Genomic DNA, 12,981 nt, shown 5'->3' on the forward strand with positions numbered 1-12,981 from the left:
CTTAAGCGGTTTTCAGCCCTTTAATAGTGCGGGTCTTGGTAGTGAGATGCGCTATTGCTCCATGTTTCACTCCAGGAGCCGTTCAACAATAACAGGCCAAGAGCCACACTATTTAACCCCTTAGTGTGAAAACAGCCAGAGGGATGGATATATATATATATATATATATATATATATATATATATATATATATACACACACACTAATTAGGCCGCCATTAGATTTGTTGTTTTAGCAATGGTATAACAGCTTCTATAGGCTAAAGTATTTAGTGTGACCTACCCTTACACTTGAGCAATAGCAGGATCCTGGATTTCCTAAACCAAAATGGAATGGAACCCCTAATTAATGTAATTGCTAAAACCTGTGTTTGTCCTACTATTTCATGTAAAAATGACTGCTGTAAAAGAGGTCTATTACACCAGGCTTGTGCAAGACATGCTTGAGCATTACATACACATGTGGTATGAGTTTAATTCTTTGGAAGCTTGCTAATAAGACCAACTTTCAATCACATCATTCCGTTCAAAATGCCAAAGATCACAGAATTTGACAGACATAAATATTTTGCATCAGCAAGGCCACTCTCTCAAAGGGAAATCAGCAAACCAACTGGATACTCAAGATGTGGTATTAAAGTTGTTATAAAGAGATTTGAAGAGAGAGGTCAAGGACAAGAAAAGGGCTGGAAGGCCAAGAAAACTTTCAAAATCTGATGAGAAGTTTCTCAGATTTTCCTCTTTGAGAGACCGGAAGAAGTCCAGCAAGGACCTGGCTCAGCATCTGGCAGCTTCATCGGGATGCCTAATTGACCCTTCTACAGTCTGAAGAAGCTTGATAAAAAATGGCCTTTGTGGAAGGGTAGCAGCCAAGAAACCAGTTTTTTGGAAGGAGAGCAGGGTGAAAACACAGATATGATAAAGCTCACAAAGACTGGAATGAAGATCAGTGGAAAAGAGTATTACGGAGTGACAAATCCAAGTTTGACAATTTTGGATCCAATCGTCGACAATTTGTGAGAAGAGGAGTTGTAGAGAGATGGAAGAATGAGTGCTTGCTGCCTTCAGTGAAACATGGTGGAGGGTCTGTCCTGGTTTAGGGTTGCATTTCTGCCAGTGGTGTTGGCGAAATTGCCGAATTGATGGGATCATGAATGCTGAAAAGTACAGACAGGTTTTAATTAATCATGCCATTCCTTCTGGAAAGCGCCTGATTGGGAATGGTTTTATATTTCAGCAGGATAATGATCCCAAGCACACTGCTAATGCAGTGAAATCATACTTGGTGAGAAAAACAGCTGATACAAACACTGACAGTCATGGAGTGGCCTCCACAGAGTCCAGACCTGAATATTATAGAGGCTGTATGGGATCACCTGGTCAGAGAAAGAAATTAACGACAACCTAAATCTAAAGAAGAACTCTGGGAAGTGCTGAAAGAAGCCTGGTATAATATAACAGAAGATTACTTCAGAAAACTTCAGGACAGTGTCCCCAACAGAGATCAAAGATGTGCTTAGTGCCAAGGGAGGTCACACTAAATACTTTTGCCTGAAAAGCCATTTTGTTCTGAAAATAGTGTACACACACACACACGTGTGTTGGTGTGTGTGTATATATGTGTGTGTGTGTAAAATATATACTTTGTATGTGTGTGTGTTTGTATATATGTGTGTGTGTATATGTCTATATGTGTGTATGTGTGTGTATATGTATGTATATATATATATATATATATATATATATATATATATATATATATATATATATATATATATATATATATATATATATATATATATATATATATATATATATATATATATGTGTGTATGTATATATATATATATATATATATATATATATATATATATATATATAATGTCTTAGGCAGGTGTTTAAAAAATTTTGTAAAATAAGAATACTTTAAAAAATAGAAGTGTGTATGTGTATGCATATATATATATATATATATATATATATATATACTCTGCAGACTCCATGCACTCATTACCAGCTGTGACACCCTTAAAGGGACACTGAACCCAAATGTTTTCTTTTATGATTCAGATAGAGCATGCAATTTTAAGCAACTTTCTAATTTACTCCTATTATCAAATGTTCTTCATTCTCTTGGTATCTTTATTTGAAAAGCAAGAATGTAAGTTTAGATGCTGGCCCATTTTGGTGAACAACCTGGGTTGTTCTTGCTGATTGGTGGATAAATTTATCCACCAATAAACAAGTGCTGTCCAAGGTTCTGGACTTTCTTTTTCAAATAAAGATATCAAGAGAACGAAGAAAAATTCTTAATAGGAGTAAATTAGAAAGTTGCTTAAAATTGCATGCTCGATCTGAATCACAAAAGAAAAAATTTGGGTTCAGTGTCCCTTTAATGAGCCCGGGTGTCTCCTCTGTCAATATTCACAAACTTTTCCAAACATATGAGGGCACTCACAGGTCTTATATTTTGCAAACTTTTTGATGTTTTATTCAGTTAATTACAATATACATTTCACCTACAAAGTCGACATTTCAGTTTGTTTTTTAAGCCTTTTACAAAGACCATATTATCAAGATGAAAGATGAAAATTGTTTGGCGTTCAAGATCGTCGTTCATGTGTTCCCTGACTTTATAGCCACGTAATGTGTTTTCTGTGGCCTTTCTATGTATTATTTATATTCTTTCTCTACAGATGTCTTGTTACTAATAAAGAAACGTGCACCCCCTCCGCCACCAAAGATGTCTGAAGTGTCTGCTGAGGAGAAGGTGAGGAAGTCATGTTCTAGGTTTTGTTTTATGAAACCATAAATTTTGACTAGAAAAGAGAACTCCCTTGATTAAAACAAATTATTTGCTCAAAATATCTAACTAATAAACCAAATCTAAAGCTGCCGTTGTAGACACAAAGGACCTGCAAAAAAAATCACACGCACAAGAACAGCGCTTACTTGTGGTTCAAAAATGTAAACAGAAGACCTCACACCTGAGGAAGAGGCGTGGCATTGAAACGCGTTGTGATCACAGAGTCTGGTCGGACTGTGTGCTACTGGCTTTGTTATGTATTTGTGCAAGTTTTTTTGTTTTTTTTTATTGATTTCTGTTTATGTGGGATTGGTGTTGTATTCTATCTGGTTTTAATACTATATAAAGTCTACTGTTTACATTTTTGAACCACAAGTAAGCACTGTTGGTGGTCAGACTCAAAGTGAGGTGACTGTATTACCCCACTTCTGTCTTCTGCTATAAGATGTTGTAGAGTCCCGGTAAAAAGTTAATCTCATCCTCTTCAAGGGACTGGTGTGGCTAGAGCACATTGTCCAGACTTTGCAGAAGTAATAAAATGCATTGCCATCAGTTTGAAATCCAGAAGCCAGATAGAAGGAATGTAGCTTGGAAGACCTCCCACAGTTGAGTTGGGCCATCAACTTGGTAACCTCTGTGAAAGATTGCTGTATGGCTTCTGTTTTAGGCGCTACTTTTAGGGGGGGGATAGGTTTTCCCATATAGCCAGGTGAGGTGAACAAAGCTGCAGTTGAGGTCTCCACTATACTAGAGCAGGCAAGAGAAAATCAGAGGTCCACACTTAGCTGCTCTATGAGTCTCCAGGAGGTTGTGAAGTGTTAAGGAAATCTATTCTTGGAGTCTCCATTATGATCTGGATCCACAAGAAGTAAGTCACTTTTACACTTAAAGGACCAGTAAATACAGTAGATTTGCATGATAACAATACAACGTAAAAGCACTTAGTCTGAACTTCAAATGAGTAATAGATTTTTTTTTCTGACAAATGTAGTTATGTCTATTTCCACTCTTCCTGCATCACGTGACAGCCATCAGCCAATCACAAATGCATATACGTATATTCTATGAATTGCACATGCTCATTAGTTATGTAGGTGAGGATATTAGCTGGAGTTTAGATGTCTCTCTTAGAGATTACAAAATTACATCCATGATGAACGCTGCTGGAAGTTCCCCATGTTAAAGTCATTTTATATTTTAATTACTACTCCTACAAAGTCATCTGAAATTCCATTTGAAGTCATATAACATTTGTCTTCGCTTTATCTTTATTTAATTATTAATGTATATAAGCCTCACAGAAAAAAATATGCGTCCGTTAAAATGTCTTTTAATTTACATATTTCTCCACATTAAAATGAGCTCACTAGGCATAAGAAAGCCTTGGTGCTCTTCTCTATGGTTAAGGATTCAATCTCGTTTCAAACAAACTTTATTTATTTTCAATAAACGAAACATGAGTAGATTTTAAACAAAGGTTCCTTTTACTTTATTTACCATAATATTTATAATCATTTTTTTAAATGAATACTTATGCAATTACCATAGAGAACCATTTATATGTGTTTTACTGAAGGAAAACAGGCTGCTTACAACTCCCCTGTTTTGACGTTTGGAAGAGAGGAGGACGGCTTTGTGTTTCATGACATGAGTTCCTTTGCTAGGAATTCTTGAGAATGAAGTTCTACCATGTGCGAGGGCTGTAATGCTAGTTATAGTAGCGCAGACGGGGCGTTTTAACACCCAGGGAACAACGTCATTTAGTAACCTTTAAGCACAGGAGCAGTTAAACAAAAAGAACAATGATAAAATTTTCTTAGCTCTGGCGCAACAATTCATTGCTGATTCTAGTTGGACATGGGCAATCATTAGCAACTATGCACATATGCCACACCTGATTGGCTCACCAGCCTGACCAGTCATACATTTGTCTGACTCTAACTATGGGACAGATTACAAGTGGAGTGCTAATTAACGCTACCGCTCAAGCTTTTTGCTCGTGTTGGGTTGCGCTCGTATTATGAGTTGAAAATAAACTGTTTTTGCTCGCGTGCTAACCCGATGAGCGCAAGAAGCAGAAGTTAGAATATTGCATGAAAAAAAACTTACACCCTACTCGCGTGCAAACATGATCACGTATTCTCAAGTGCGCTAACCCGACATGAAAATATGAATATTTCACTTTCCAATTTCTTCACATAGTGGAATGTGTTCTATTTATTCATAAATACATATTTCTATACATATCTGATGGTTTTTTGGTACAAAATATATCTATAACTATATAAATGTATAGATATATACAGATATATATATATAGGATTATCTATTTAAAAATACACATTTTCTGCTATGTACAGAACACACAGAATAACACTTTATTAAATATATATATCTATATCTCTATGTTAAAGGGACACTCAGGTTAAATTCAATTTTCATGATTCAGATACAGCTTGTAATTTTAAACAACTTTCCAATTTACTTCCATTAAAAAAAAATGTGCACTTTTATTTTATATTTACAATTTTTGAGTCACCAGATCCGACTGAGCATGTGCAAGAATTCCCAGACTATACGTATATGCATTTGTGATTGGCTGATTGCTATCACATGGTACAAGGGGAGTGGAAATATAAATAACTGAAATTTGTTATAAACAAATTTACTACTCATTTGAAGTTCAGACTAAGTGCTATTGCATTGTCTTGTTATCTTGCATTTGTTGATTATGCAAATCTAATGTGTTGACTGGTCCTTTAAAGCCCTTTGTCTGCCTTTTTTTTTTTTTTCTTTCTAACACCTGAGATCTCATATCTTTGAGCTGGGGTTAAATGCATATTTTTGTACAATCAATAGCGATGTAAGAAAATGCTTTTACACTTTAGACAGGGCCAATATGTAGACTCTGCATATAGATCTAACTTAATTTCATTTAAACAAAATAGCCAGTCTATCTGTTTTTCAATAAAGGATATCATGAGAACAAAGTCAAATTGCGAAAAGAACTTTTTTTTATATATATAATTAAAAAATTCCGTTTCATGTCCTTTGCCTGTTTTTTAGTATGTGTTTTTAATTTTCAGCAATAGTAGCTTGCAGGTGTTTTGAAGTTGTAATGTGGTGCATCTAACCTGTCATTTGTTATTTTTCAGAGAAAGCAAGAACAGAAAGCTCCAGACAAAGATACGGTTCTCAAAGCTACATCCAACCTCCCCGCTCGCAATGTAGATCGCACGGTCGCTCATCACAACATGAGAGATGTAAGTTCATTGATTTTCCTGGCAGGCAGAAACTTTTCAACATTTACCAAAAATAAAATAAAATGACTAAAACATTGCACTTTTATTACCAGTTTTGCTTTTTATAGTTTTAAAATCACTTTTCCTGTAGTATTTAACATAAACAGAAATCAGTCCTTTAAACTATATCTGGGACAGTATCCAGAATTTATTCTACCGGTTAAATTTCTTTTAGTTTAATGGATTGGTAGCATTTGGAATTATTTGCATAACAAGCTTCCATTGTCTTTCCAAGAAATAGACAGATCTATCAAATCATAGCTTAGATTATATTAGCGCTATTGTGCGATAACATCTCTTGAGCACAATTACAAGTCCTTTTTTTTTTATTGCTCAAATTATAGTCTGGAAAGTGGACTCTACTGCCCCCTGGTGGGGTGGTGGTTGTTTACTTAGAAGGGCCCTGATAGGCGTGAGAGATGGAAGGAGGAAGTTAGTTTGGTTCCCCTCAATGATCATAATTAGTTGCACTTTAGAGGCCTATTTATGAAATGTCTGTCGGACCTGATCCGACAGTGCGGATCAGGTCCGCCAGACCTCGCTGAATGCGGAGAGCAATACGCGCTCCATATTCAGCATTGCACCAGCAGCTCACAAGAGCCGCCTGCAGACTTGCGGCCAATCGGCCGCCAGCAGGGGGGTGTCAATCAACCCGATCGTACTCGATAGGGTTGAATTCCGGGGATTCCTGTCCGCCTCATCAGAGCAGGCGGACAGGGTTATGGAGCAACAGTCTTTAGACCGCTGCTTCATAACTGCTGTTTCTGGCGAGTTTGAAGACTCGCCAGAAACACGGGCCCTCAAAGTCCATTCGGAGCTTGATAAATGGGCCTCATTGTCTGAATGTCTAAAGCGAAACAAATTTCTTGCTTTGTATTTGACATTTTACAACTCAAGATTTAGATTTATCTTCAACTTCTACTGTGATAGTTTGCAGCCACTTGTACTGAGAGCTTGCATTCTTTGTTTTACCAATGCTGTACATTAGCTGGTTTGTTTAAAGGGACATATAACTGCATGCAATAGACATTACTACACAGATACTGATCTAAAAATCCAGTATAAAACCTTTTAAAAACTTACTTAGAAGATCCCAGTTTAGCTCTGTTGATGAGGTTAGGCTGGAACACCCAGTGAAAGGGGCTACAAAAGCAGTAAGAGCAGACGCACACTCCCCCTTTCCCTACATATGAAAATACAGATTACAGACTCCTGTTTATGTAAACGCGCTTGTACATCTGATACTTTGGGGCTTGGTTAGGAATCTGAAAATCAGCAAAATGTTATTAAAAAAATAAGCAAAACTATACATTGTTACAGAAACACTTCCAGATGGGCTGTTTAAATGGATCATCTACAAAACATTACTGCAAAGAAAAATCTATTGTACAATGTCCTACAGTTTGAAATGACTGTGTAGTAGCAGGAAACAAAGCAAAAGGCCGGTTGTGTCTGTCTGTGTAGCTCTGCACCGTCATCTGACAAAGGTTTTCTATGGTTTTCTAGTCTTCTGTTACCAGACATAAACTGTGCAGTGTGTACTACATAACACTTTGCTAAGTAGAATATGTTTTCCATACAGTTTATTGGTGCAGTTGTACAACTATATGCTCCAAGCAAGAAATTAATTCTAGATTTCTAAATGTGACGATTTAAGACACCTACTAAGTGACATAAAGCAACAACTAGTATTGCTTCATTAACCCCTTAAGGACACAGCCATTTTCCATTTTCTGTCCGTTTGGGAACAAGGCTATTTTTACATTTTTGCGGTGTTTGTGTTTAGCTGTAATTTTCCTCTTACTCATTTACTGTACCCACACATATTATATACAGTTTTTCTCGCCACTAAATGGACTTTCTAAAAATACCATTATTTTCATCATATCTTATAATTTACTATAAAAAAATTTATAAAATATGAGGAAAAAATGGAAAAAAACACACTTTTTCTAACTTTGACCCCCAAAATCTGTTACACATCTACAACCACCAAAAAACACCCATGCTAAATAGTTTCTAAATTTTGTCCTGAGTTTAGAAGTACCCAATATTTACATGTTCTTCGCGTTTTTCGCAAGTTATAGGGCAATAAGTACAAGTAGCACTTTGCTATTTCCAAACCACTTTTTTTCAAAATTAGCGCTAGTTACATTGGGACACTGATATTTTTCAGGAATCCCTGAATATCCTTTGACATGTATATATTTTTATTTAGAAGACATTCCAAAGTAATGATCTAGGCCCATTTTGGTATATTTCATGCCACCATTTCACCGCCAAATGAGATCAAATAAAGAAAAAATTCACTTTTTCATAATTTTTTTCACAAACTTTAGGTTTCTCACTGAAATTATTTGCAAACAACTTGTGCAATTATGGCATAAATGGTTGTAAATGCTTCTCGTGGGATCCCCTTTGTTCATAAATAGCAGACATATATGGCTTTGGCATTGCTTTTTGGTAATTAGAAAGCCGCTAAATGCCACTGCGCACCACACATGTATTATGCCCAGCAGTGAAGGGGTTAATTAGGGAGCATGTAGGGAGCTTCTAGGGTTAATTTTAGCTTTAGTGTAGTGTAGTAGACAACCCCAAGTATTGATCTAGGCCCATCTTGGTATATTTCATGCCACCATGTCACCGCCAAATGCGATCAAATAAAAAAAAATGTTACATTTTTTACAATTTTAGGTTTCTCACTGAAATTATTTACAAACAACTTGTGCAATTATGGCATAAATGGTTGTAAATGCTTCTCTGGGATCCCCTTTGTTCAGAAATAGCAGATATTTATGGCTTTTATGTTGCTTTTTGGTAATTAGAAGGCTGTTAAATGCTGCTGCGCATCACACGTGTATTATGCCCAGCAGTGCAGGGGTTAATTAGATAGCTTGTAGGGAGCTTGCAGGGTTAATTTTAGCTTTAGTGTAGAGATTAGCCTCCCACCTGAGAGATCCCACCCCCTGATCCCTCCCAAACATCTCTCTTCCCTCCCCCACCCCACAATTGTCCCCGCCATCTTAAGTACTGGCAGAAACTCTGCCAGTACTAAAATAAAAGGCTTTTTTTTTTTTTTATGAATTTTTTTTTAAAAAAAATATCTGTTTAGCTGTGATGGACCCCCCCTTAGCTCCTAACCTCTCTGATCCCCCCCAAACAGCTCTATAACACTTGCCCACATCCTATTTGCTGCCATCTTGGGTACTGGCAGCTGTCTGCCAGTAACCAATTTGCCTCAAAAAAATGTTTTTTTTATTTTTTTGCATGTAATTAAAAGTTTTCTGTAGTGTAGCTGCCCCCCCTAATACCCTCCTCCCTCTCCCCCTCCCAGATCCTTTTGAAAATTATTCCCCCCCTCCCTCTCCCTCACTCCCATTCATAAATTCATTGGTGGCAGTGGCTGTTACGCGATCGCGCGCACATATGCGCGCGCACGCGCGCTCCCTGCAGGCCCCCGCACGCTCCCGGCACCCGGCGTGCACATTGCACATTCAGGAACCGGATGCCGGGTAGCGATGGGCCGCCCACCCGCTTCCCTGCAGCTGCTCCCACCCACCAACGATCGGGCCCATCGCTACCGGTGCAGAGAGGGCCACAGAGTGGCTCTCTCTGCATCGGTTTTGGAAAAAAGGTATTGCAGTGATGCCTCAATGTCGAGGCATCACAGCAATACCTTGAAAGCGTCTGGAAGCGATCAGGATCGCTTCCAGCCGCTTTAAACCCTGATGTCGTACAGGGTACGTCGCTGGTCTTTAAAGACCAGGTTGTGTGCGACGTACCCTGTACGACATGTGTCGTTAAGGGGTTAAGCCCGTCGTCACATTGAACCAACATAAACCCAAATTTATTTTTTCATGATTCAAAAAGAGCATATAATTTGAAACAACTGTTAAATTTACTTTCAATATCTAATTTGCTTCCATCTTATGCATTAATTTGTTGAAAAGCATACCAGGAGCAGCAATGCACTACTGAGAGCTAGCTACTGATTGGTGACTTCACATACATGCCTCTTGTCATTGGCTCATGTGATGTGTTCAGCTAGCTCCCATTAACACATTGCTGTTCCTTCAACAAAGCATATTGAGAGAACAAAGCAAATCTGATAATAGAAGTAAATTGGAAACTTTTTTTTAAATTGTATTCTCTATCTGAATCAGGAACAATAAAAATGTGGGTTTCATGTTCCTTTAATGAAACTTAAAAATGTGAATAAATGTGTAATCTTTTTACAGGTCAGCTGGGGGCGCTGATAATGAGTTTATGGCACTAAGGGGGCATTGGGCACTAAAAGTTTGTGAACCACTGGTGTAAAGAATGCGAACATCTGCAATGTTGGATAGTAGTGGTTCGCTAAATCCCTCACATAATAAACTTCTATGGGGGTCTGCAGTAAGAGTCAGATATCACTCAAATTCTAAGCTGAGGGTACATTAAGCTGATACTGCGTAATTATTGGAGTTCTGTGTTATTCTATTAATAATAATGGTTTATTTCAGTTTCGAAAAAGCACTACATTTTACAGCAATATTTTGGATTGTAATATGAGCACAATCAGCTCGCTAACATATGACCAAGATTTTTAAGGGGTCTCGGCCCCATCGGCTGCAGATTTGCACGAGCGAGCCTGCAGTTGAGATTTAAGAAGCAGCGGTCATGAGACCGCTGCTTCCTAACCCTATCCTCCACCTGTTATGTGGCGGATATCACTTTTCCGAGATTGACAGCCCCTGCCTGCGTGTGATTTGCTGTGCACGGGTAGGGGGTGGGGTTTCACAGGAGCGCACATGTGCAATGGTAAATTCGGGCAGCGAATTGCCTCCCACCAGAGTTGATGGCGGAGCTAGGATGTACGCTCCTGTCTGCCAGTATTACGATATATCTACCCCGATGTGTTAAAAAAGGTTTCATGCAAATTAAAAAATATTTAACCATCCACGTATAATACCATATTGTGTGCTATTCTTTGCAGAAGGTTGTGCCTGACGCTATCTATTGTGCCGCTCTTATAATTTAGTCTCATGTATTTAACTTTTTAAAATAGTGCTTATTTACAAGGAACTGATATAATCTTTAGAATTGTTAAGGGGGGGGGGGGGGTTGTGTTTAAAGAACTTTTGTTTACAATATGTGTGTCATCACTTCAACCCATCCCGCTAAATGCTTATGTAAGGGAGTTGTAGATTAAAAAAAAAAAAAAAAAAAAACTTTTCTTCCATTCTGTCAATTGTTTTGGAGAAAAAAAAATTCTTACAAAAATATTTGTCATTTTTAAAAACATAATCTTTTAAATTAAATGTATACTTTTCAAAGTTTAGGGATCAATTGTTCTTTTAAATTTTCCGAAGAAGGAAGTCAACATCCCAAAAACATTCAACGCTTGTTTATGTTTGGTGAACTTAACAAGTCAAACATTTTTTTAGAACAGTGGATGTCTTTGTACGGAGTTGTTTTCCATGGCATGAACAGTAGGTTGTAAAACTAGTACTTGTCATTGTATTAATATTTTGTTAGGACAGACACTGGGACATTCTGCATTTAATAGAGCCATTGTAAACAGATTTAACACCACAAATGTCATTGTAAGCTTGTCAACTTGATTTGAAATAATTATGAAATCTTTTATAGGATTACATATACAGAGGTGACCTTTTTCTAAAAAGAACTGTGTACTAATGAGCGGATGGTTATATTGTGTAAATGTCCATCTGTTATATGTTTAAAGTCAAAAGGGGTAGGGTATTGATGGCGCTTATCATAGGGCTTGACAAATGCAGGAGCCAGGTATTTATGACTGCAAAACTGCCAACTACTTGACATCTGTAACCTCTCGGTGTGAGGATATTGTGGGCGATGATCTTGATGTAAGATGAGTGCATTTATAGTTAGCCCCTTTTATGCTTTACTCCGACACATTGTGTATATTGAAAAATTGTAAAGGTCAGTATTGTGTGGTGGCTGCCAAAAATATCAGAACATTTCTGACTTAAGCCCAGAAGCCACAGCTGCTAAACATTTACTTCTGGTACCTAACTTTTTTGGATTATTTTGCATTGATCTATATTCAAATACTCTTTACTGGCTCCCTAAACACATAGTAGTATGTCATGTCTGAGCTGCGGCACAGGTGATATCATCAGCTGCTCATGTCTGAGCTGCGGCACAAGTGATATAATCAGCTGCTCATGTCTGAGGCTACAGCACAGGTGATATCATCAGCTGCTCATGTCTGAGCTGCAGCACAAGTGATATAATCAGCTGCTCATGTCTGAGCTGCGGCACATGTGATAATCAGCTGCTTATGTCTGAGCTATGGCACAAGTGATATCAGCTGCTCATGTCTGAGCTGTGGCACAAGTGATATCAGCTGCTCATGTCTGAGCTGCGGCACAAGTGATATCAGCTGCTCATGTCTGAGCTGCGGCACAGGTGATATCATCAGCTGCTCATGTCTGAGCTGCGGCACAGGTGATATCATCAGCTGCTCATGTCTGAGCTACGGCACAGGTGATATAATCAGCTGCTCATGTCTGAGCTACAGCACAGGTGATATCATCAGCTGCTCATGTCTGAGGCTACAGCACAGGTGATATCATCAGCTGCTCATGTCTGAGCTACAGCACAGTTGATATAATCAGCTGCTCATGTCTGAGCTGCGGCACATGTGATAATCAGCTGCTCATGTCTGAGCTGCAGCACAAGTGATATAATCAGCTTCTCATGTCTGAGCTGCGGCACATGTGATAATCAGCTGCTCATGTCTGAGCTATGGCACAGGTGATTTTTATCAGCTGCTCATGTATGAGCTGTGGCACAAGTGATATCAGCTGCTCATGTCTGAGCTGTGGCACAAGTGATATCAGCTGCTCAT

At 38.1% G+C, this 12,981-nt stretch overlaps 1 protein-coding gene across 1 annotated transcript in view; it reads left to right on the forward strand.

Annotated features, from left to right (window-relative positions):
* UBAC1 (UBA domain containing 1) overlaps window positions 1-12,981 on the forward strand; it is a 48,503-nt gene that overhangs the window by 7,069 nt on the left and 28,453 nt on the right. The window contains exons 3-4 of the mRNA XM_053695571.1: window positions 2,696-2,769; window positions 5,961-6,068. Coding sequence (XP_053551546.1) covers window positions 2,696-2,769; window positions 5,961-6,068 — 182 coding nt within the window. The remainder of the gene's footprint in view (window positions 1-2,695; window positions 2,770-5,960; window positions 6,069-12,981) is intronic.

Source organism: Bombina bombina, chromosome 12 (assembly GCF_027579735.1).
Source record: "Bombina bombina isolate aBomBom1 chromosome 12, aBomBom1.pri, whole genome shotgun sequence".
NCBI lineage: Eukaryota > Metazoa > Chordata > Amphibia > Anura > Bombinatoridae > Bombina > Bombina bombina.